This window comes from Corvus cornix, chromosome 22 (genome assembly GCF_000738735.6).
Source record: "Corvus cornix cornix isolate S_Up_H32 chromosome 22, ASM73873v5, whole genome shotgun sequence".
Classification (NCBI taxonomy): Eukaryota; Metazoa; Chordata; class Aves; order Passeriformes; family Corvidae; genus Corvus; species Corvus cornix.
In genome coordinates, this window is record NC_046351.1 from 3,336,538 (window position 1) to 3,362,753 (window position 26,216).

The 26,216-nt window shown below is 48.3% G+C and overlaps 1 protein-coding gene across 4 annotated transcripts in view; it reads left to right on the top strand.

The window, feature by feature from the left end:
* Nucleotides 1-26,216, top strand: part of LRRTM4 (leucine rich repeat transmembrane neuronal 4) — a 196,332-nt gene that overhangs the window by 5,633 nt on the left and 164,483 nt on the right. The window contains exon 3 of one of the 4 annotated variants that reach the window (XM_039564277.1): nt 23,554-25,164. The exons of the other annotated variants lie outside the window; for them this stretch is intronic. Within the exon in view, the coding sequence (XP_039420211.1) occupies nt 23,554-23,562 (9 nt within the window). The 3' untranslated portion in view covers nt 23,563-25,164. Of the gene's footprint in view, nt 1-23,553; nt 25,165-26,216 lie in introns of those variants that run through there. 4 annotated transcript variants of the gene reach the window in all.

Consider the following 26,216-nt stretch of genomic DNA (forward strand, 5'->3'; position numbering starts at 1 on the left):
CCTGAAATCCCCAGCTGGTTTTGGACCGTGGAGTTAAGGGGAAGGAAGGAAAATGCAATGGTTTGGGGTTGCTTTCTCTGGAGCAGTGGTGCCTTCAGAACAGAAACCCACCTGCCATGACCCTGTCATTGCTCCAGGAAAGCGCAGGAGGAAGGTGTGGGGTTCGGTTATTCGCTGTTACCAGCACAAGTAGAAAATGTGTGACATTCAGGTTATCTTGAATTTCCCCTGGCTGTCACAAGGAGCATTATTCTGGCCTGGGAGGCTCTGTCCCCTTCACGCTCAGGTTTAACAGCACTGAAGTTTCACTAGCTTGAGTAAAATGTTGAATTTACTCCATGGTGGTAAAACAGACAGATGAATGTGCACGTGGTAACTGAGCATCCAGGTCATGACACCATCATCCCTAATGCAGTTTGGATCACAGAAGACAGGGATGATGTTTGGGAGACTGGAATTTGGATAATTTGGATTACAGCAGGTAATTACAAGGTTGAAGAGTCCTCCCAGGTGTAGTAACGCGAGGCCGGTGTGGTGTAATTCCCCCAGGTGGCTGTGGTTGTTACACACAGCATTAAACACCAGGGGACTCCAGCTCACCCGGCCTCCAGGTGCTGTGCCAGCACCAGAGCAGCTTTATTTCGGTTAAATTAAACTAATGACAACTTTGCAGGACTCGGGGGTGGGGTTTGTGGTGTCCCTGGGTGTAAATCAGACTGTGCAAGACACCCCAGCGCTGTGTCTGACGGGTCACTCTGTGTTCGTGTGATTGTTGAACATCCAGTGGCTCTTTGCACACCGTTAGAGACTAATAAATAATGAAGAATAATAAAGACCTCAGGAGATGGAAAGCAGATCATTGAAGGCACATGTAGCAACGCAAAGCCCCCACTGAAATCCTGTCTTCAGCTTGGATTTGACATTCTGCGTCTCCATAGCTACAAGGTTCCACTTGTAAAAGGAGAGATACTCACTGTACAGCACTTAAAAATGGTAATAAAACCCCTTGTAGAGTCTTCAGCAGTGGAAAGGGTTTGTGTTTAGTGAAAAAAAAAAGGAAATGGAACCTCTCTTTATTTCCTCATTTACCCATACTTGTGGAAAACTATTATTTTGTGCAGGTGTGATGCAGCGCAGGCCCATCCTCCCCCCAGGCTGCCTGGCTCATTCCCTGTGTGCAGCCTGAGGTTTCTCCCAAATAAAGAAGCCCTCAGAGGGGAGAGGAGTGTCTGAACACCTGAGTGAGGGCAGGCAGGCTCCAGGACTCATTGCTCAGCAGTTGACTGATTTCACTTCTTTTAGCAGTATTTTCCAGAGCATTGTCTGCTTTCACTTGTTCACCCCCCACCTCCTGGGGGCAGCTGAGGGCCCAGAAATGGAGTGGTTTTGGTAAAGGGGGGATGGATCAGCTCCATCTGGACTGGGAAAGGGCAGAGATGCCTGATCAGACGCTGCTGCTGATGGTGGGGTGGTTTTGAGGTCAAGTGAGCAGAGCTGGTACCTTCACAGGGACCATTTTGGGTGTGGGAGCATTCCAGATCATCTCATCCATAAACCACTCATTTTCCACAGCAGAACTGGCCTCGGAATAATGTGCTGAGGTATTTCCACTGATTCTTTTCTCCACAGCAGCTCCAGGGCTGGTGTTGGTTTTAAATTTCAGAAGGTTTTGAGCATTCAGCAGAGGCCCACAGGTGAGAGCTGCCCTGGAGTAGGGCAGGTGCAGCCGTGCTTTGTGGGGCTTCAGGAATTATTCCTTTGCTGGGGAGAGAGAGCCAAAGGCAGGCTGGCTGTAAATGGGAGCGACTTTGGCAGCAGTGGGATTATAATCACTGACACCTGGCCTGTGCTATTCTATTTAGTCTCTTGGCAAGGCTTGCTAAAATAACTGGATGCTTCTGATTTTGGCTCTGGCCATCCAGTTAGCAGAGTGCCGCTCCCTCAGCCTGGGATTTGCTTTGTGCTTCTCCCTCCCTCTCACTTTCCCATTTATTTGTACATTTGCTGGAGATCTGGAAGCTGTAAAAAGGGATTTCATAAAGCCAGCTATGATATTCTGTATTTCATGCATATCACACTCACAGAATATCTGGGAATGGCTCTCTGGGAAGGTGTTGTGGGGAGAAGGAAAATGTTTTTGTCTCCTGGAAGGTCATTCCTGTCCCCTTTCCCAGGCTGGCAGGGACAAAACAAACAACGGCCAGACAGGTGAACAGCTTTTTTGTGTGAACTGAGCGCTGTGAGGTCGCTTTTTACACCTCTCCTTCTCCATGTCTGGCCATACCCCGTGGATAAACAGCCACCTGCTCACACACAGGGACAGCTCTGCTGTGTTTTCCACCGGAGTGAAAACAGGGCTGCTTGTCACTTGTGTTCACACGTTTTAAATCAGCCACACAGAGTCACCTTCCACTGGAATTCTGCTCCTTCCCCTCTTGGAAGCAACACGTTGATAAAGGAGTTACACACATGCGGGCTTGGTGGGCTGCTGCTGACCTTCTTCTGAGCCTAATTTAAAGGGAAATGTTGACATGCTGGTTTTATTATTTATTTATTAAACACTATGGTGCATCAAGAAGCAAAGAGAATAAACCAGAAGTTTCCATCTCCAGAGAGGGCTTAGGGCAAGGTTCCAGTTCTGTAACTCTGCATTCGAAGGGGTGCCCTGGGGGCTCAGCCTGAGCTCAGGGAGTGTTGTGACCTCATGGGAAAAATCACTCAAGGACTGCCTGAAGTTTCCATTTTTTTCATTCTTTTGAGAGCAGTGGTTGCAGTTCCTTTGGTCAGCAGCCTGAGGGGTTCGTGAGCGATGCCGAGGACCTCATGGCTGAGGTGTGAGTTCATCAGAGCTTGGGGGAATGGGAAGGAAGTGATCCCACAGGTGGGATACTGCAAAGAGAAGGACACGGGAGGTGAGGAGTGGGGAGAATGGGGAGCAGAAACTCTTCATCGACCCTCTGTGCTCAGTGCAGGGCTGAAGCAGCGTGGGTTTCTTTCCAGTGACTGTTCTGCAACACAGGAGGATGAGCACTGTTAATTGAACTTTCCTGCTTCCTTCTGTGCTGTGGCTCCTCCTCTCCTCTCCTCTCTTCTTCCACCCCTCTGTAACTGTGGGACTTAAATTCATGTTGGGCTGTAAACTGAGGGTGAATCAGCCAAGGAGAGTGTCCCAAGCTCTGGGTTTGGATGTGGAGAGTGCGGAAAGGGCAAGGTGACAGTGCTGCTCCTCAGAGCTGTGCCCATGGGAGGAACAGCTCAGAAGGGGCTCAGAGAAGGCACATTTTGGAAATCATTGGATCATAAAATGCTTTGGGTGGAAAGAACCTTTAAGATCACCGAGTGCCACCCCTGCCATGGGCAGGGACACCTTCCTCAGTCCCAGGTAGCTCCAAGCCCCATCCAACCTGGCCTTGGACATTCCATGGATCCAGGGGCAGTTTTTACCACTCAGAGCCTTTATTTGCCCTTGGCATTGCAAATACAACCACAGCCTAAGGGGAGCTGTGCTGGAGAAGCACCAGTGATGCAGCAAGAAATGCACAGGGGTAAATTTTCCCTGGGCTCAGCACTTGTAAAGTGTGAGATTTCCCAAAGATGTTCCCAAAATTGACTGGCCATGTTTCCGGCGGAGCTGAGCCAGCTGTGCCTCCTGCAGCAATTGAGGGCTGTAAATTTGGAAAGGAAATGCAGGAGGATGTGGAACACTTCTGAAACTCTTACTCGGTGCTTCCTCTGGTGCCTGGCTGAGAGAGGAGCTCATCAGGAATTTGGGCTTGGGATACAGGTGCTGCTGAGGCCTTGGAAGTGGATTGCTCTGGGATAATGCAGAGCTCAGAGGCAAACGAAGGCGCTGAACCCACATCTCCCAAACTCTCCTGAGCTCGGGAACTTCCCTGAGCAGATCCCAGGCATTGCATTTGCTCCACTGGGTCTCGTCCTGAGGCTGGCAGCTCATTAACAGAGCTCTGTAATTGCACTGTGGGTTCCCAGCCTCAGGCACAATGTCCAGCTGGGATCATCCTCCCTCTGCTTCCTCTTCACCTTTTTTCCTATTTCCCCAAATGTTGCCACTTTCCAGAAACCTCGTGGTTTCAGTTATGCCCAGTGAGGGTGCTCAAATGGAGAGGCTGCTGCTCTGAAGAGCTTTGTACGAGAGGAGGACCCTTGTTATTCCCATTGTATTCCTTGTGAGGGATTCCTGCACTCCTGGAATTGTGACAGATGCCCTTTTTCCTCTCCATCTCCCTTTTCTGTGCTCTCCACCCTTCCCCTGCCTTTGCTTATGCTCTGTGATGTGCTGCCAGTATTTTAAGGAGGAGAAAAGAATCGATTTTAGTTCATTGTGTACCTCGGGAGGGAGAACGCCATGGAATTGGGGAAGGAACCTGTTCATTTGTGGGTTTTAATTTTAAACACACACAAAACACAAAACAAACACTGTGGGAGGCAAACAATTTTATTAGGAAATGTCCTGCTGATGGAAATGTTCCTGAGACTCTCCTCCTGGATAGCAGAGCTGACCTGAGCCTGGATGTTGGGAATTTTCCCTGAAATCCAGTGGCTGCAGCAGCACGAAGTGGGCTGGGAATAACCAGGGCTGTGTTCATGGTTTGCTCTGCTCCTGGACGTTCCTTTGGACCGTCTGCCCCTGGTAGGAGACACCCACAGGTTTCAAATCCCTTGGATTGCAGTTCAGGTCTCAGCCTTCCCTGGAGATGCTCCCGTTACCGCTGGAATTCTCAGTCTCACCCAGCCGGAGCTGCCAGCACTGGAAGTGTGGCATCCCTCCCTGCTGTTATCCATGGTGTGAACACCGTGACATGAGAATCTCCGTGTGATCTGTGTTTGCAGCGCGCCCAACCCCGGGTTTGGTCGTTCCCAGCCAGGTATTCCAGCCCCGAACACGGACGGGCTGCGGCCGGAAACGGTCCTGACACTGCTCAGCTTTTATCACCTCGGCCTCTTGTGCAGCCAAACAAGCTCAGATTGCCTCTGGATCTTCCCACCTCCACAGAAAGATGAGTGGATCGATCCTGAGGGGTTACCAGGCAGTTGTCAGCGCTGTCCCAAACTGCAAATTCCACTTCACTGAAGCTGGAGTACACCGGGAAGGGATGACATGAGCGGCTCTTGTGAACGCTGGCTTCTTGGCCTGGAGGATTTGTTTTGCCTTTGCCTTTTTAATTTACAGGGAAATAGGAATCTCTTCCTGGCAGATGGATCAGTCATGGTGTTGTCATGGGCAATGGTTTGGGAACTCCAAGAAGGAGAAGGAAGGGAAGGCCAGAAAATGCTGATGATCTCTGATTTCTCACCTTCTGTGCACGTCCAGCTACAGCAACACCCCCCCCCCCCATTGTTTCTTAGCTCCAATACAGATTTATTTTGGGGTTCTTTCGATACATTTGAATAAAATTGGCTGGAACAGGAGCAGTTCATGGGTGCTGGCAAGGCAGAGTCTCCTAAAAGTTCTGTGGTCCAGGGCTGTGTCTCCATCTCTGGGCAACTTCCTACAAAAAGGCTTTGTGAGGATGCTGGAGATTCTCTGCTTTGTTTTCTGTCCTTCCTGGGACTTTCTTTCCATTTGTACCTTAAGTTCTCCAAGTTCATGAGATGAGGAACATTCTCTTAAGTTTTAGTCCCTACATCACAAACTTGGTGATCTTAGGCAATATCTCTTTGCTCTGGAGGTTCCTTTTTCTCCTGTTCTTTCACCATCTCAATTTTATTGTTTCCACTGAAATGCACAATAACAAAAAGAAAAATAATATTTGTGGGTTTAGGCTGTGGGGAAACCAACATGGTCAGTTTGTCCATGATCCGAGGGAACCTTTGATGCCATGTCCTTGTACAGGTGTGTATTTTGTTCATGGGGAAGACTGACCTTATCCTTGATTTTATCCTGAGTTTTGTGAGTCCTTTAGTCAAATAAAACCAGTGAATATTTTCTGCCTGAGCATTTCAGCTGCAGAAGGGTTGCATCAGGAGAGAAATGAGCTGGCTGTGAAGTCACTCGGTGTGAAATGTGGAGGGGATGTGGCACGTCCTTCATGACAACGGGCAGAGCTCAGGAATTGCGTGGTGTACAAAGCTTTGGATCCAGTGCTTCCAGCTGCTCCTGGATGGGAAAAGCAATCCCCATCTCCAGTTTCGATAGGCAGTGAATGAAAGAACCACTTATAGAGCAGCAGGTTCTTTGTCAACTTTTTTCCCGCATGTAAACTCTGGTCAAGATTTTCCTTCTTGTGTGGAAGAAGTGGGATTTTCCTTTATGTTACTTGGGTGTTAACCCAGTTTAAAAACAACAGATGGTGAAAAAGGTAAGAATTATTTGTGTTTGGGTAGCAGCTGACAACTCCCAGGTTTAATCACTGTGTGGAAATACCGAAGGAATCATTTTTGTGCCTGGGAGAAGAGGACACAGCAAATAATCTGAGCCAGAAAGAGGAAATGAGACCTGAAGTGTGATTTCCTTGGAGGAGTGGGCCAGGGAGTGGGTCAGCCCAGGATCCTTTGGCAAGTCCTGATTTTGGATGCTCCAGCTCTCAGCCCAGGGATGGAAGAGTTCATCCCAAGGTTAGGCCTCATGTTAGACCTCGCTCCAGGGCATCAGGCTGAGGAAGGACCTGTGTGGCACTGAGTGCAAGCTCCAAGGCGTCCATGGGAAGGTCAGGCTCATTCTCCATGTCTTACACTCTCATCCATCCCAACCCCGTTTTTCCAGACTTTTCCAACGCACCAAGGGTGTCTTTGCTGAAGAGACTTGAACTGTGTGGTTTTGCTCATTTTCAGTCAGTCCTGGTTAAAAATCAGCTCCTCCCTCTGTATGATGGCCTCTGAGAGCCCCACTGATTCCTCACTGCTCTCATCCTTCACCACCACATCCATTTGGATTATCTTTGGGCCATGATGGATGCTTTAGAAGGAACCAACAAGGCCATCAAATTCCTGCCCTGGTTCAACCAGCATTTGTTAATGTTCTAAATCATCTTGGGCCTGAAACGTGCTGCTTCTTAAATTTAGAACGATGTGATTGCCCAAAGCCTCTCCATGTGTTAATTAAATCATCATAATTGTGGTTTCTGGAGACTGACAGGTTATAAATAGTTTTCCTTCTCCCCCTCCTGCAGTAATTGGGGGGAATGACAGGCAAAGCAGCCATTGTTTAACTGTGCCTCTGACACTGCTCTTGCCATTCCAACCCCATTTCTCTGCTGTGACTTGATCGTCCTGAAATAATCAGCGGTGTCATCCTCAAAGGCTGCTTAATTGCCAGGCACTTCTCACATTAAGGGACAAGGATGGAAGTGGTTTTCATCATAATCCCTCTAATTTATTGGGATGGGAGGTCAGGAGCTCCAGAGGTCAGGGCAGAGGTTCCATGTACACACTCATGACAGGATGCTCTGAATAAATACTGACATATTCGAGTCATCGTTTTACCTCCATCTATCCTGTCTCGTCCAAGATTTTGCGGAAATAGAAGCCTTGGTGTTCTGAAAGTCGTTTTCCTCTGTTGCTGCCATGGAATCCTGGAATGGGTTGGGTTGGAAGGGACCTTAGAGCCCACCCAGTGCCACCCCTGCCATGGCAGGGACACCTCCCGCTGTCCCAGGGGCTCCAGCCTGGCCTTGGACATTCCCAGGGATCCAGGGGCAGCCACAGCTCCTCTGGGAATTCCATCCCAGCCTCTCCCCACCCTCCCAGGGAAGAATTCCTTTCTAATATCCCATCCAACCCTTCAGTTCAAAGCCATTAAAGGCAGTTTCAGTCACCTGGGCAGGTCCAGCTTTGCTGTGCAGCCACTGGCAGAAGGCAGAACAACCCAGTGGGATCGCACCTGGTCTGGAAACAAATTCCCGTTACAGTTCAGAGGATGGAAAAGAAAATGCTACAAACACTGAAGGTGAACAAAACTTTGTACTCATCTCTGCTTCACTTTAGATCTTTCCCAGCTTCAGAGCAGCTCTGTCCTGAGCATGTGGGAAGAGGCAAGAAGGACGGGAATGGGAGCACCCTCAGGCTGGCATTGTGCACGGTCCCGCTGGGCTCTTGGGCTCTGCTCCCCTTTAATGTGGGTCTGCAGCTGTTTACAGCTCTAATTTGCAGAAGAGCCTCAGGCTAGAGCTTGGGCTGCTGCTCTGGATCCTCCTTCCTCTTCCAATTATCCAAGGAAACCACACCAGCTCCTTGAGCTCTGGAGTGCTGGGATGTGTCCTGCTGATTAGCACAATCCAGGGTTCTGCAAGATTCAAGGATGTACAGAATTTTGGAATCAAAAAGGTTGGAAATTAAAATGGAATTGTTTAGGTTGGAAAAACTCTCTAAAATCATCAAGTCCACTGCCAAGGCCACCACTGATCACATCCCCAAGTCCCACATCCACACAGATTTTAAATCCCACTGGGGATGCAGACTCCACCACTGCCCGTGTTCAATGCCTGAAAACCCTTTTGGGGAAGAAATTTCCTCCGATATCCAACCTCACCCTCCCTTGGTGCAACCTGAGGCCGTTTCCTCGTGTTGGAGAAAGTTTCTACCCAGGAAACCCAACCCTTCTTTCCAAGACTGGAGGGTGTCCCTCCTCCTTGTGAATTCGGAAGGCAGGAGGATCCAGGATGCGGCCACAGGATTTGGGAACTGTTGTAAACTGTGCTGTAATTTATTGAGAGCAGGCAAAGATCTCTTCATCACCACCTGTTGCGCTTCACAAGAAGAAAGCAAAGCAAGGTCACGTTGACTTTCATTAGAACCTAAGCGCTGCAACCAGCCCTCGAAGCTTTGAAATCCCTCCTGTCTCGTTGTCCCTGCCCTCCCCTCCACTTACTGGGGTGCCCTGCCTTTCACCGCTGCCTCTGTGGGGGCTCTGGAACAGGGTTGGGGTTTGGCTGCTGCTGCAGCATGAAAGGGAAAGGTATTGTCTGGAGCCTCCAGGGCCCCCAGCCGCGCCTGTTTTGTTCCTGCCATAAAAGCCAGCCTGAAGAGCTCTGCTTTGTCTTGGGGAGGCATTAGCACAAGGCTGTTTAGTGCTTTTAAAAGTCTATCCTATATTCAGATGCAGCAGAGACTGACTTACAGCCACTCAGGTGCTGCCTCGTCCCGGAGTGAAACCGCACGACTCCAATGGAAATTTCGCAGCCATTTCTTCCCCCAGAATTATAATTTTCTTTCTCAGAGCCTCTAAATCACACATTGGGCTGCTGGCTTTAAAAGCCACATCAATGTCACTTGTGAAGGGAGATGAAGGCAGAGTGTGGTTTCTCTGCAGAGGGAACACAAATTGTACAAATCAGGGAAGGAAGGAGCCCACTGGCGATTTTGAATTACGAGAAATTTTTATTTGAAAACAAAATCTATGGGTATTTCCTTTGGTGCCATTGCTTTGTTGAATATATTAAGAGTCCCAGTGTGTATAAAGCCTCAACAATCTGAGGAATTGATTAACCTCCCTCTATTTATGATTAGCTCCCAAATTTATTCTATTAATTTTCGAGACCGAGGTCTAGATGCCGCTGCTTTGCTGTAAAAGGTGACGGACTGGAATTAATGTTGCCTCAGTGAGTTTTCCATGGAGGTGATGAGGAAAGAGTAGGGGAAAATTTCATATTTCCCTGGTATTTTGCCCTGAGTCTCATGAACATATCGGTGTAATGAAGGTGTCCCTGCCCATCGCAGGGCAATGGAACTGGATGGGCTTTACAGTCCTTCCCAACCCAAACCATTCCAGGATTCCCTGATTCTGTATAAAAAATTGAGGTGGGGCAGAGGCACTTCCCCCCCTGCTTTACCTCCTTGTCTTTCGAGGGCCACCCAACCTGACAAATTACGCCGTTCCCACCGCCAATAATTTCTTCGCACTAAACGGTGCCTCCAGAGAGTCACTTGAGGACGCACAGAGCAAACTCCACTTCCCTGATAATTTGTTCCAAAGGTTAATAACCTCCACAGCACGAAATAACTCGTCCAGCTGTTAAAATCATTCCTTTCTCCAGCGTGGCATTAACCTCATCTGGGAGGAGGACAAATCTGGGGTTTAATTTGTGGCTCGGGAGAGCTGCGTGTGTTCCCCACTCCGTGGCCACAAACCCGCAGGGACCCACGTGGAGATTTGCACGTGGAAACGGCCCCACCCCTGCCCCTCAATGGAATTGCATTGAACAGAACCGTTCCAGGAAAGCAGACATTTATCCCAGGTGCTGCTAAGAAATTCCCACCTTGGCTCTACTTCTCCTGCTCCTTTCAATCTGTTTTGGCTCCATCTGTGACTTGTGGTCCTGCCTTGCTCCACATGGGAGTTATTCCCAGGTTTTCCCTTCATGGACTTGCTGTGCCAGCTGTCTTAGTCCAAAAGAAGGAACCAGACACCCTTTGTGAGTCTGTGACATCCCCACATTTCTCTCCATGGAAAACTGACCACAATCTGGAGGGGATAGCATTAAAAATATGGATGTTTTTCATGCTATGAAATACCATTTAAGGCCAAGTACCCTTTAAATACCCTTTAAAGTGGTGCAATCCATGGTCCCGTGAAGCTGGAAGTCACCAAAAACCTCATTCATGCACAAATCACTGTGAACCAAGCTCGATATCATGTTATTACATTCTCAGATTGGTGGGAATTCTGGAAGTTGTTTCCTTTCTCATTCAGAGCAATTTAACAGATTATTAAATATCAACTGTCCAAAAACAGCCTGAAGAAAAGATTTTTTTCACCACCCAGGCGCCAGACATGGGAGGGTTTTGGCCTCACCCACATGGAATTTTGTAGTCTTACTTTTAGTCTCCTGCTCCAGTGGGGATGTAATGATGAATATTTAACTCCGTATCCACTAAAAAATGGGCTCTGGAAGGGTCAGGGTTATTCTGGAATAAGTCAATTCAAGAGCTTCTGTAAATTCAGGATTTGGGCAGTTGAGTGAGGAAAAAGGGGAGGTGTTTGTCAAAGCCCCCAGGCCTGTCCTATCCTGCAGAATGAACAAATTCCTGCTTACAGGGAGTTGTTAAAGGCCTCGAGGAGTCCTGCAATTATTTCTCCTGTTAATTTGGGACGAGAAGCTGCTGAAGGTGAAGCTGACGTCAGAAGAGTGAGGGGATTTATGAAGTCACTGCAGGCCAACAAAAAGACAGGTTTTGTGAACATCTTGTTTTGAGAACATCTCTTTTTCCAGAAACATCCTGCGTTCTTGACACCCTCATTAAAACTCAAAGCTGCAAACTGAAGGTGCTTGTTCCCAGGAAAACCCACCCAGCCACATCCCTGCAGTGTTCCCAGGGCTGGACGTTCACTGTGGATGATTCCTGACTAGGAAATGCTTTTTTCCACTTTAAACAAATCCGTAACAGTTTTGGCCAGGGCTGCTGAAGAAGGAGCTGAATATGCTGAGTTCTCTCTGCATCCTTCCTCCCAGCAGCGGATAAAATTCCTTTTCCTGGTCCCACCTGAGGATGGATCCTTCAGAGACAGAACATTACTATAAACTAAATCCTCACCTGAAGTCTATCTCTTAGCTTGAGCTAGAACAGCAGGTTAAATCACCACTAAGGAGAAAAACCAAGATCCAAAAAGGGAAAAAAATTATTATTCCCTTTGAAAAAGTGTCAGGTGAAAAAATGGAACTGATTTCTCTTCATTTCCAGGGAGTGTTAAATCCCTCCTTCACTGGGGGGGTGCCAGGACAGGTTCAATCTTTAATATTCAAAAAAAGGCAAAGCCTTTGAGCAATTTAACTATTCCATGTTCACTGTTTTAAGTAATTATCAGGTATTAACCCAAACCAGCAGCATTCAATTGAATTCAGGCCAAAGGAAATAAAACAAATAATAAAACCCCCATACAAAGCCCATAACCTTCCCCATACCCCTTTTTAAAAATTTTATAGTTTTCACAATCCCCTTCTGGGTGTTATTTTTCGTCTTGACCTGGTGGCCAGGTAAGACAAGGTAGGGGCTGGCCTCGACTGAAACCTAAAGCAGCAATTAATTAGTGGCTGTGTGCACATTTTGTAAGTGGTTTAAGAAGTACTGGTTAAACACTGATGAATTTTAAAGCAGGATAAGCACATAATAAGAGGTCACATGTGATTGCTGATCATTTCTCACGGCGTGTATTATTTTTTATTAATTCTGGAGAGCTGTTTACAAGCTGCCTGGCACCAGCTGCAGTCAGAAAGCAAATAAAGCCCTCAGAAAAGGAGGGAGGACTCGACAGAAACACTTCCCTCCTTCAGGGGCATCAGGATGAGCCATTCAGGGAACAAAACGTGAGCTGGAGTCGTTCCTTTTGGATGCTGAGATGGAAAGTGGGGGATGTGGGACCTCTGGGCCAGTCCCAGCCCGGGGCTGGTGTTTGAAAAGGCAGCTCTGGTGCAGAGGTCTCAGTTTGGATGTTTTATGTTATTCCAGACTTTTTAAACACAGGAGTGGTGTGGTTTGAGTTACCTTGGAGTCAGAACAGTCACAAGGGGATCCCTGTACATTAACAAACTTGCCTTACTATGAGTTGTAAAGTTACTCTTTGGAGCACCTTCAAACCAAGGAGATTTTATTTATCCTGGAGAAGAGAGGTGGGAGTGGCAGCTTGGGCTGTTGGAGCCTCACACTGTGCAAACCACTCTGAAATCTGTGGATATCTCATTGTTCTCTGCACAAAACCGTGGCAGAGGTCATAAATCGGCGTGGGGAAGGCAAGTGTGGGAGGCTGGATCTCCACGGGGAATGGTAGAACCTGGAGCCACTGCAAACCCGTCCCTCCTGTCCAGATGGAACAAACCCTCTGGTGTTTCCTTCAGTGGCAGAAACGATGCAGGTGGAGGAGTTATTCCAAAATTCCCCAGCTGTGAGCGGCCGAGTTCCAGAGGAGATCCAGGGGCTGCGTCAGGAAGGATGTGCTGCTCCCAGATAACACGCGCCCCTTGTCCTGTGAATTCCAGAGGCTTTTCAAACCTTCCAAAAAGAGGAGTAGCAAAAAAAAAAAAATCCTCTTTCCTCTCTGTTTTCCTTCCCTGAATCGCTGTTGATACACTGGGGTCCCACGGGGAGCCCTGCTCATGGCGAGGTGTCCCTGGGCATCAGCTCTGCCTTTGTTTCAGAGCTCTGCAGTATTTCCCTTCTTTCAGGTGGGCATTTTCTCTCTCCCCTCTCCCTGTGCTGACTGCTGATTATGTGGATGTAAGGATTGCTTTGTTTCCTCTGGAAAGCCTTTGCTTGGGACTGTTTCATCCTCAGCTTGGAATCAGACGGCAGCAGGAATATCAAACAGAGCTCTCCGTGCCACCTGTCTCCCTGCCAAGAGGCAATTCTCATCTTTTTATTTCATTTATTTCCATCCCTTCATCCATTTGATGCTTTATCTGAAGCTTTTCTATCCTCCCTCCCCCTGTTTCATTGGCAGGTGTTTTTTCCCCACCTCTGAGCCTCAGCTGATTTCTTCAGGGAAGGTCCTTGAACTTGCCAGGTTTCTTTACGGGAAGGATCCTTACAGAGGCTGCTGCTCTGTCCATTTTATCTTTTCCAAAGGCACTTTGAAGTGATATTTCCCTCCTCGTGTTTTACGAGGCAATCTTAAATTTTCTAGCAAAAAATCACTTTATTCATAAAAGGTCTGATCATCGTTTTCCTCCTATTTTTGCTTTCCATAACAATCATTTGTATTTATTGGAGGGTGGAGCAGAGAGGCTCTGCTGAGTCGGAGTGCCTGTTCCAGAGGCTGTGTCACACTTGGGAATGTCCCTGCTCCAGTGAGCTGGGCATCAGCAGAGCCTGGCTTTGTGTCACCGTGTCCTGGGCTCAGGAGCCGTCCTCTGGCCTGGGATGGTTTGGGTTGGAAGATCCTTAAAGCCCCACCCAGTGCCACCCCTGCCACTGTCCCAGGCTGCTCCAGCCTGGCCTTGGGCACTTCCAGGGATTCAGGGGCAGCCACAGCTCCTCTGGGAATTCCAGCCCAGCCCCTCCCCACCCTCCCAGGGAGGAATTCCTTCCCAAAATCCCATCCATCCCTGCCCTCTGGCAGTGGGAAGCCATTCCCTGTGTCCTGTCCGTCCATGCCTTGTCCCCAGTCCCTCTCCAGCTCTCCTGGAGCCCCTTTAGGCCCTGCAAGGGGCTCTCAGGTCTTCCATCTGCAGAATCCTTCCTTTCCTTTCAAAGTCCCCAGGCTGGAAGATTTCTGTGTTTTTTCCACAACTTCTTCCACTTGTGCCAAAAACCAGACGACCTTTGGCCTATAAATTTGAGTTTTATAATCTTCTTTCTCATGTAGTGAATCCCATTGGAGCCAATAAACTCTGTAACACCCTCAACCACACAGCAGAACCAGGACTTACCCAGTTTAAACTGTTTTTCCTTAAGCCAAGCAGATAACCAGGACCTCCAGTCTGATTCCCATTTTAGAACTCACTTTGTACCAAATTTACCAGAAAATTTTGTCCTCTGGAATAGAATCTCATCCAGGACATCTGGGTATGAGGAATTCAGGAGGGACACACTCTTGCCCTTCACTGGAGCTGCTTTAGAGCAGGCTCACCACAAAATTCTAGATTTTTGTACATGTGCAAGGGCAGAAATGGGACACAGGGAATATTTATGGAAATGAAGCCTAGAAATGAAAACTGGGGTGGGCCATCCTCCATTCCAACCTGCAGGAAGACCTTGAAAAGCTCTTTGTGATGCTGGCAGGGAGGGTGTGACCCATTTCACCAGGCCTGTGGTGCTGAGCTCTGTGTGGTCCACTCACGGAGCAGTCACAGGGAATCAGGCAGGGAATGGTACTGGTCTGGTTGTTGTCGAGCTCCTGCAGGGGGTCAGGACTTAGACTTGAAGATCCTACTGGGTCCTTTGTGGCTCAGGATATTCCATGGTTCTGTGAGTGTTTCCCCAGTGGAAAAGTCTCGTCCCCTCTCCCAGAGCCTGTCAGGGCCATCCTGTTGGGGAAGATGAAACGGGAAATCCTTATAAATATGATTGCCTGACAAAAGATTTTGGGAATATGAAAACTATAAGCGACATCGAAATGAAAGCCACTTTTGAAATTACCAAGTCTTAGTTACTGAACAACTGGAAAAACAATGGGTATGGCCGACTGAAGGTAATCCCCTCTTGATGGAACAATACCCTCTGCTTGCAGGCAGGTCAAGGGTCAGAGCAGACCCTACTAGCTCAGCAGAAGGGGTCCAAAGAGTAGTTTTTAGAAGTTAAGATGTAACACTCAATGGTAATAGAAGAACTCTTATAGGCTGTATGTAAATGCTATAGGATTTGTATCTTGTATTAGATTGGTTAGGTGACAATTAGAATATTCAGTACAGAAGATGATTATTGTATTGTAACCAGGACTTCAGACTCTCTTACTACTTCTTCTTCACTCTCTTTGCTCTTACGCTCTCTCTCTCTTTCTCTCTTACCCACTCACTCTCTTGCTCTCTTGGGCCTGCTCCGAGCTGAGTCTGGCAGCTCTGAGCAGTGCCCCTATACCCACGCCCTTTGCAATAAACCCCATGTGTCCCAAGATCTGACTTCAGAGATCTCTCGTCTCCGACCGTCCTTAACCTACACCATCCCCTCCCCACTGAACATGCGAATGCCCAGGTTGTGGGGTGGGTGCTAAAACCTTTCATCAGTGGGGCTGAGGAGCCCACCTGGAGCATCCCCAGCCCCACAAAGCCCTGGACAGCCCAGGACACTGGGCCTGGGGAACATCTGAGAGCCAGGAGCCTCTGCCTCTGGAGCCCAGATCTTACCTCCAGTGTCAGTTTAAACCCAGCTGCACAAAGCTGGGAAGGGTCCGTGCTCTGTGGTGTCCCAGCCTACGTGGAAAACACTTTAAAATACTCAGGTAATTTCTTAAAGGATGGATGGAAAGGATGGAAAAGGATGGGAAAGGGTGGATGGTTTTCCCTGTTTGTGTTGCACCCAGAGCACTGGGATCACAACAAAAGGAATAATCCCTGCAGGATTAACCCACTGTAGAAGCAGCACTTGGGCAGCTCTGACAGCCATCCCAGGAATTAAGAACTCAATTATTCCCTGCAGCTGGGGTTTGGAATGCTGGGTGGAGAGGTGGCACAGCTGCTGTACCTGTCTGGTGGCAGCGGAGAGGGGAGGTCTGTCTGGAACACTCCATTCCCCTCACAAAGAACCCGTGTGCTGCATCCAGGCACATCCCAGCCCTGGGTGCAGTTTATCCGAGTCCCTCCTCGGTGACAGGCAAAGGAATCAACCATGGAATGCTTGGCCCAAGCTCTTGGACTTTATTCCAACGTGTGCAAGCAGCTGCTCCTGGCTTTTCTTAAAAACTCCTCGTGTCATCCAGAAATGGAGAGGGAATTCCCTTCCCAGCTCTGTCTGCACTTCCAGCTGAGGCCTCACCTCTGCTTTCAAACCTAAGAGAAAACTTGAGGGGTTTTGATCATTTCCAGCAAGAATTGTGAGCTTTTCTGCTTGTACTTAAAGAGAAAAAGCATAAAATTGGGAAGCAGCGTTGTTCCTTTGAGAGTTCCTTCAGCCAAGGGTTCTTTCCTTCCTTCCTTCCTTCCTTCCTTCCTTCCTTCCTTCCTTCCTTCCTTCCTTCCTTCCTTCCTTCCTTCCTTCCTTCCTTCCTTCCTTCGAATTCCTTCCTTCCGAATTCCTTCCTTCCTTCCTTCCTTCCAAATTCCTTCCTTCCTTCCTTCCTTCCAAATTCCTTCCTTCCGAATTCCTTCCTTCCTTCCTTCCTTCCTTCCTTCCTTCCTTCCTTCCTTCCTTCCTTCCTTCCTTCCTTCCTTCCTTCCTGCCTCCCTCCCTCCCTCCCTCCCTCCCTTTCCCCTTTCCCCCTTCCCCTTTCCCCTTTTCCCATGGTCCCTTTGGACAGCCCAGTACTTTGGGATGGGGCTGTCCTGCCCCTCGGCCTGGGAGCCTGGGATGCTCCCTGGCTTCCAGAGGTGAGGAATGGGAATTATCTAGCCAGGACTCCCTCAGCAGGGCAAGGAAAAGGCACCAGAGAAACCCCGCTAAGAAGCTCTTGAATAAGGGACTGTTCCAAGGAAAATTAAGGAGAAAAATTAAGGAAAACCAGCAAAAACTCAGGGTGGCACTTGTACTTTGGGTTCCCTGTGGGGTTTATTTCACTTTGAACACATAAATAAACACATCTTTCCTCTGGCTGGGTCAGCTGGCAGAGGGCTGACCCGGAATGAGGCGCATCTCATGCAAGGGGAACACGAGCATGGAATTCCCTGCATGGAATTCTGGCTGCCCTCGTCTCTAAACTCTCCCTGCCCCTGACTGGTGTTACTGGTGGCTGTCTTGGTGCACAAGAAGAATTAAGCAAAGAGCATTTTTTGGTCAAGACAGAAAATTCCTTCTGTTTATTCCTCCTGTTGTTACTTGTGTTGTAAGGCGCTGAAGCGGATTGCAGCTGGAATAAACCATCTGCTGCCTGTCACAGCTCCTGGATATCCCACACGTGGGGAAATTGCTTATTGACCCAGCCAAGTGTGCACAAGCAAGGCAACCATGGAAATATTTGTGTGTCCGATGGACACTCTCAGGGCTGACAGGCTGCACTCGAGTCCTGCCTGGAGGGCGTCAACTTCTAGGGAAAAAAAATCTGTTTCTAAAAAAATCTGTTTCTAAAAAAATCAGTTTAAAAAAAAAAAGCAGTTCGTTCTATAGGAAATATATAGCTTTAATGAAAAATTCTTGGAGAAAGACAGGCCATGTGCTCAAAGACAGGAATGTGGGCATTTTAGTGGCTTTCTGTGCTTTATGTGGTGGCTCCTGCAGAGACTGGAAGTTATCTCCATCAGCCGAATCAGCCTGAGAGCCTCGGTGTCCTGTGCTCCACACATTCATTTAACCAGTCCTTTGCACACCCTGCATGGTTTTTTTTAACCAGTTTGACGCCTGAAACCGCTGCAAGAAAGGGCTCCAGGGCAGCCTGAAAATTGATGTTTTCCTGCAGGGAAATCCTGCAGGGATTCAAAGGTCTCAGTCTGGAAATGAACTGCTCCTGTGGGAGCGAAAGTTGGGGAATTCCTGGACTTCTGGGGAGGAAAATTGGAGCATGGAGTGGATTGGAGAAGGCTGATGTGTTGAGAGAGCATTTCAAGCAGGTAATAAAAAAAAAGGTGGAGAGTTGTAAAAGTCAGAAGTAGCAGAGAACCTGTGGATTGCTGTGTGGAATTCCTGAGGAATTCCCAGCTGGGACTGGCACTTCCTGAGGGAATCTTTTCTTCGGGCTGTGCAGTTGGAGCTGGTTCCGCATTTAGGCCATGACTGAGCTGCTCTCACAGACATTTGTGCTGCATTCTCCAGTATTTGTTAGTTTGGAAACCCCCTCCTCTCCATGTCACAATCCTGCCTCTCCCTGAAAGGCAAAAGGAAGGAGTTCTCCCTTCCACACAGCGATGGAATTTTGTCCTGGATTTCAAAAGCTGTGAATCATGGCTGCTGGAATTGCTCATATATCAATATATTCTACATTTTAACCAAGTCTGCAAATACAAAAATGCCAAATAACGATCAGAGCATCATTTGTTTGGCTGAGGTACGGACTCGCTGCAGCAAGGAGGGATTGATTGTCCAAGTGTCCTCCTGCATTTCCCATCAGCATTTCTGGAAGAGCAGAGATTCTCCCACCTCTTCTCAATCTTTTTGTTCCTCATTTATGAGCTTATTTTGCATTATTCCCTTTTTCCCACAGAATTTCCTTGTCACTGTCACTGCCTGGGGGGCGTTTCCCTGACTGAATTGTGGGATGGGTGGTCCAGGGTGAAGTTCCAATGGGAGAAACCCCCTTGGAGGCACTCTGGGCTAGTCCTGTTTAACTCTGGAAGCAGCTGTGGCTCGGGGCTGTGGGCTGAGCTGGCTCTGGCACAGTGAAATCCGTGTGTTTGTGTGCGACTGTGCAGGGATTTCGCTCCTAAAACGATAACTAATTAAACAGCTAATTAATTTTGTGTTATAGTCTCTGCTAGGGATTACTGAGCCTTGCTGGATGTGTGTGGAGAAGGAGGGAAGCGAGTTTCTACTGAAATAATTTAGGATTTTTGGGGTGTGCTGGGTTCAGGTCTCTGCTCTCCCTGTGCAATCCCTGCCCTCACCATCCCCATTCCCAGCTGGGGTGGCAGCTCTGGTTTTTCCTCCAAATTCGGGCCTTTTTTGAGGGATAACAGGGAGTGCAAGGCTGGTGATGCCCCCTCAAATGAGGCACCTCGATGAGAGGGATCACAGGAATGAATGGGTTTGTAAATGAATTTCTGGGTCGTGCTCTCCAGATCCCTGATTTTTACAGCTGGGATCTGCTCACAAATGGACCTGAGTAACACAGAGGAATTGGCCGAGGTGAAGGAGTCGTTTGGACTCTGAAGTTCATCCCGGTGGCTGTGCCCTGCTGCTTTAAATGAACGGAACAGCAATTAACTTCTAAATTCCTGCACAGAACGGCCGGGGTTGCAAAGGACTTCAGAGACCATCCAGCTCCGGCCCAGGCACGGGCAGGGACAGCTGCCAGCAGGCCAGGAGGGAGCTCAAAACTCCAACCCAAACCCACTCCGGGGGTTTGCAGCTGTTCCCTCATGGGAAAGGGCTGGGACAGAGATGGGACAGGGCTGGGACAGGGCTGGGACAGAGATGGGACAGGGATGGGACAGGGCTGGGACAGGGCTGGGACAGGGATGGGACAGGGATGGAACAGGGGTGGGACAGGGATGGGACAGGGCTGGGAGAGAGATGGGAGAGGGATGGGACAGGGCAGGGACAGGGATGGGGCAGGGCTGGGACAGGGATGGGACAGAGATGGGACAGGGATGGGACGGGGCTGGGACAGGGAAGGTAGAGAGCACGACCTGCCCCTCCCTTCTCTCCCTTTCACACACACTTAAAAACTCACCCTGGGAGAAGTCCGTGGAGTCCCAGCAGACTCCCGATACAGGAGATTTACAGCAATGCCTCAATGCAGCACAAAATACTCGGTTTTCATTTCCACACTGCACTGGATCAGGGATGTTCATTCCAGCACCTGCCAGGAGCAGTGATGGACACAAATAAACTGTCGGGGACTGTGTGATTGCAGCTGTGGGGTGAATCTGCTTCTGACTTCAGAAACACAGCCCACAACCCTGCAAGAAACCACTCTGGGAGGTTTTAACAAACCATTTAGTGTGAAATATATGTAATGTACCTTTCATAGACATTTCCCTGGTGCACAGAGAGTTCCTCGCGTGTGGCAAAGGCTCCTGTGAGGTGCAGACCCCTGGATGCTCCTGGAGAGGTTCCAGAGGCAGCAGCCCCCAGGTTTGCCCTTTGCAGAGGAGTCTCACAAGGATTTTCTGTGGCAAAGAAAAAGGACGTGCTCGACATCCTCTTTCATGGATCATTTACCTGCAGCCCAGAACTATTAAAAAATGCAAATGTTGAAAGTCTTAAAAGCAACCCAGACAGGTTTTGATGAATCTCCTCATGAAAAATAATCCTCCTTTCTTTTAGCAGAGCAGTGCAGATGGGTTTGGGGGCATTAATGTCCTTTGGGCTGTCTGACAGCTCCAAGTCCCAACACCGCCCTCCAAACGAGAGTGAGCTGCTCTGACAGGGAGAATTTCCACCAGCATCCCCTGCTGCCTTCCCAGCTGAGGGGAAAACAGCAGTGAGGCTTCGGAGCTCGTTAACCTCTGCTGTTCATGGCCAAGTCACATTTGTCTGTGCAGAGTGGAGATGGGATTCAATTAAAAGCCCTTCTTATCGGTTCTCAGAATGCTTGCTTTCTGAGCCTCAGAGGCACATACTGAAGCTTTGAGTATCAAAGGATTTTTGAGTTTGGGGTATTTTTTTCTTCCTTTCTGCAGTAGTGAAGCACTAAGTTGATCAGGTTTGGGCAAGTACAGATGTACCCAGTGGCTTTTGACTGTTCTGATCTAATTAACATTGATACAAGGCGCCTCCACGGCTTCGGGACTGTGTTATCCTGGTGTTCAGAGGTGCTGAGCAACCCTCTGAAGCCCAGAGAGGCTTCTGATTTTCCATCAAATCAAGAACCTGACTGATCTTACCTGGTAAACTTCAGCTGCTGCCACCTGAGTGTGTCAGTCCTGCCTCGGTTTCAAAGCAGGATCTTCTAAACTGGCAATAAATCCTCTCCTTTTAATCTGCTCAGCAGCGAGGAGCTCGCGGTGCGTCCTCGCAGGCCCTAATTTGTGAATTTTCCTCCCTGACAAGAGATCAGTAGATACCATGTTCAACTGATCTGAGAGGGTGTGGGTGATCCTGCTCTGAGTTATGGTAACAAGAATTTAAACCCGAACGCTCCGCTTAGTTAATGATAATGCTTGAGCACATTACATCTTCCAGGAGCTGTACAAACATTAACTAATTAGTACCCACAACTAACACATAATCACGGGCTGCAATTATGCATTGCTGTCAGAGCTGGAGGAATTATTCATTGAGAAGAATTTATCCGACATATTTTGCTTTCTCCCCACCCCTTTCCTGTCGTGAATCTGTTTGCAAAATATTCCCAGGTGTGGCTGTAGCTGATCCCACCTCAGCCACAGTGGGAGTAAAAGGTGTCCTTGGGATTCTGAGCCATCAATTCCTGCAGTTGTTTGATCCCAGAATCCCTGAATGGGTTGGGAGGGACCTTAGAGACCACCCAGTTCCAAGCCCCAGTGCTGGTTTGGGGCTGTTCTTTATCTTGGAACTGTTCTTTATTTTGGGACTTCTCTTGTCTCCATTTACCTCCCGGCTCAGGTGAGTCAGGCCCCGAAGTACAGGGGCTTTGCCTCCCCTCGCTGCCCTGAGCGTGAGTTAATGGTTGGATGCCTTGGAGGCTTTTCCAACCTTAATAACTCTATAAAATTGTTACCAAGAGAAGGAGCAAAGTGGTGGGAAGAGAAATGGATGCAGGGGGAAGGAATAAAAACCCAAACCCCATGACAAGTAAATCCATTCCAGGCGGTTGTATTGGAATTTAATTTCGTGAAAACCTGTGTATGTGTCTCTGTATTACACAGATGTCTCTCCATCTATATGTAGAGACATCTATCCACAGATGAATTTGTACCAGGAGGGAAGTGCACTCTGTCACTGCTTCTTCTGCAAATGTCTCTGTATTCAGATTTGCTGCTTAATTGTTGCTGCTTTCCCAGCATTTTCGGGAGCATGAGGGAGGTTGGAAGTGTTTAATCTTGGAAAAGAGATGACTGAGATGAGGCGTGATTAAAGAATTCTCAATAATGGCTGATTTCAAGCAGAGTTATTTGGAGCTTCTCCTCTGTCTGCTCAGAAATTAGGAGATAGTGAAACTGAAAGATGGGAAGCAAAAAAATCAGACAAAAATACTTTTCTTCATTGGGAGAAATAAATCTGGGGGAGTCATTGTCACGAGATGTCCACGGGCTGAGATTTCCTGGCTTTAAAGAGAGCTGGGCAGGAACAGTGGAAAATGGATTGGGTGAAGCTTTCAAGTTATGTAAAGATATTTTGGAAAATATGTGCAAGTATTCTACGGAATATGTGCAGGCGTTCTATGGAATATGTGCAGGTGTTCTATGGAATATATGCAGGTGTTCTATGGAATATGTGCAGGCATTCTATGGAATATATGCAGGTGTTCTATGGAATATGTGCAGGTGTTTTATGGAATATGTGCAGGCATTTTATGGAATATGTGCAGGCATTTTACGGAATGTCTGTTGATATTTTGGAAACGATTTCCAGGTTGAAGTGGACACTTCCCAGCCCATGGCAGGGAACTGGATGCCCATGGTTGGAGCTGGATGAGCTCTGAGGTCCCTTCCAACCCAAACCACTCCATGATACGATGATTTATGATATAAAGTTTCATTCTTTGAGTTTAAGCCAGCCTCGGTTCATGAGGGAAAAGATGAGTTTCTCATCTGGTAAATTATTTTCACTCCTCTTGCTGTCTCTCGTGGCTGCTCTGTCCGCACTGCTCTGAGGGAGCCGGAAGTCTCCGGATCTGAAACATTCCCTTGGGTGAAACAAGGCTCTCCCTTGACAGAAAACACCCCTAGAAGAACATTCCTTATGGAACTCCTCTCCTGTCTGCCATATTCACACTTTTTGTTAACAGTTGCTCGGATTTTGGTCTGCTGCTCAAAGCCACACTCTAAAAATTCCCCCAGTCATCTCCTGGGGCGGCCGCAGATGGAGCAGAAGGCTGAGGGGAAGAGCTGCAAGGGAGTCTCTCATTCCCTCCCCTGGCATTTTTGCTCCTCTCTTTTAGGGAAGAGGAGGTGGAAACACAAATAGGGGCTAAATGCAGTCTGTTAGTCTGGGAAAGCTCCGGGGTCACTGCGGTGGGCACAGCATCCTGCAGGGAACCACAGCAACCGGGGGGGTTGTGTGCGGTGCAGGGAGGATCCAGAAAATGCCACTTTTTGTCAAAAGCGGGGAATTTATAAATACCTGCCTGGAATGTGCTTCCAGAATTGGTCCCTGTAGCGGTTTTAGTGGTGTTCCATGAAAAAAGAACTGTTAAAAGGTTTTACTGAGGAAATAAAGGAGGAGCACTCATGTCTCGGATAAGAATTTGTCAGCTCTGACTGCAGGATCCATGTTCAGCCCATCTAGGTGTGCTTGGCTGGCTGATCTTCAAAGAATTCCCAAGCAAAAAGGCATTAATCAATCCTCAAGGTGGCTTTTGTGCACGAAGGGTCTGGTAAGTGATGCTGGGGCAGAAGTCCTGTTCCTGGGCAGTTTCCTCTCCCAAGCCCAAGGAATGATGCCTGGAATCCCCCTGCCTGTGGCAAGGGGCTGGAACTGGATGAGTTTTAAGGTCCCTTCCAACCCAAACCGTTCTGTGATTTTTATGATTCTTTGATTCTAATCCCATAATTCAGAGCCAGGGCATCTTTTGGCCAATTTCTCTGGGGGTTGGGGGTGGAAGATTTGCTGTTTAGTGGCCCAAAGAGTGAGACTTGATGACAAAAACCAAGCAGTGAGACAGAGAAATCAGCCCACGGGCCTCTGGGGACACAAGGGGATGTTATGGGAGCTGTGGCTGGGAATGGAGGGTCCTGGTGTGGGGGAGATTCCCTGGAGACTCCGGGTGGGCCAGGGTGGTGCTGCCCTGGGGCTGGGGCTGCTGCTCTCCTACATCCCAATCCCAGCTGCTCTGGCTCCGTGTCCCTGAAGATGATGTCCCTAAACGTCTGTTTCCCTGACAACCAAAGCCTAACAAATGATTGGTCAATTGATAAATATTTTTAGGATTGAGCACAGTTTATAACCTGCTGCCAGATTTCCCAGGAAATGGGATATTGGAGATCTGAGCCCCAGCTTTGGCACAGACTCTCCAGGCCTGTCTAAACCTCAGTTTGCTCTGTGGTGGTTTTGTGCTCCTTGCAGCCATCGAATCCAAGTGCCTGCTAATTACTGACAAATGAAAACCACCCCGAATTCTCACGTACCCAGGGATGCACAGGCTCCTTCCTCCCAGGAGCAGTCTCCAGATGATCCCAGGGATATCACAAAGGGCTGCTCCTGACAAAGCTAAATTAAAGAAATGGATGCTGCTTCATTTCCCTGGCAGGGAGATGGGAGGTGTCGCAGCTGAGGGGGGTGCGACACTCAGGAATAACGCACGCCAACTCCGTCAGAAGGCAAAAGGACAGAAAAGACATTTTATTCGACAAAGTCTCTGTTTATATGGTGCTGTGTCCTCATAGGCTTCTACATTAACACGTCTTAACACTTACTGGTAGGTTGCAACCACCACCCACAAGAAAACAAATCGAAGCTAAAACCAACATCCCTCGGCCAGCTGCGTGTTCTCTCCTCTTGTTTTGGTTTCTTGCTTCTGTTGATGTTGAAGTTCTCACGGGTGCAAGCTGAATTCTCAAGGGCAAAGAGCAATTGCACCCAAATCGATGTCGGTGAAGCTTCTGACCAGCTGTCGGTTTCCACAGAGAGGGATCGTGCTCGTTCCTCTCTGCAGATACGGAAATTCCCCACGGTACACACCTGGCGTGGGCGCTAAGGAGAGCTCCCGAAAAAGTTGGGCTTTTGAAGAAAATTCATGGCAGCGCCCTGAATTATGTGGGAAAAAGGAGAACATCATATCCAGGCTTATTTTTCCTATCCTGTCTTACTGAAATATTAAGTTAATGTCTCTAAACAGCTGAAATTTGGGATGTCTGCAATTCCTGGGTTTGGGGATTCATTTGAGTCTGGTTCTCTTTGAATTGTTTAACCCTTATATTAAAAACAAAAGTGGGAGTAACAAAACTCATTTTTCTCTCCTTATTTCCTTCCCCTGCCTGGTTTACAAATTACTTGGGAACAGAGGAGTTCTCACTGTGGGAGCGGCACAAAGGGGATGATCTTGCTCAGTGGTTCACGTCTGCTTAGACAAACTGGTTTTGGAGTAATCTTCACCTATTTTGTACTTTTTTGTGGGGTTTTTTTTTATTTGTTGGTTTGTCTGTGAGGCTCTGATGAGCTGAAGTTCAGGAAAAACAAGGGATGAATCAGAATGGTGGCTCAGGATCCAAGTCCTGGTTGCTTTTGATGGGATGAGAGCCAGAAAAATGAGATTTGTTGGCCCAAAGTTGCAGCAGTTCTGGGATAGAGCATGGAATTGAGGTCAGGGCTTGTTCCCAAACAAGTGGGACTTTTTGTCAGGGAAAGAAAGAATCTCCAAGCACTTGACACAGAAGGGGAAGGAATGGGCAGCAGGAAGAGCTGTGATTTTATGCTCCTCTGAACAGGTACATTGTTTATTCCAACAGACACCAGCAAAGGTGGAAGCCCTTCCCCTGGTGAGGTTATCCTGGCATTCCCAGGTTTGGGCCAAGCTTTTATTCCTGGCTTTAAAGCCAGCAGAGGTGAGAGAACAGCCTCACCTGATGTCCAGGAATTCCCTCTGCACCTGGAAAAGGATGACACAGCCTCAGCGTGCTCGGAAGGACACGTTTAATCTCCCTTCTGTGGGTGTTTAAACTTTCATTGCAAATGTGTTGCTTTCTTTTCCTGCCCTAAAGACCTCAGAGGATGGAAAGTTCATCAGAGCTGTCTGTGCTGGCCGGCTGCAAACGCAGCTCTGAAGGTCTTTAATTAACAGAGGGAGCTCAGCAAGGAGTCCTGGAATGATCCAAGCTCACGGACTCATTGTCATCCCAAATTCAGGGCTTTGCAATCATTTGTGAAAGGTTCGGTGTTAGGATTCCTATGCTTGCTTTGCTATTTTATCCCAGGTTCCTTTCTTAAGGACAGCTTTGCAAATT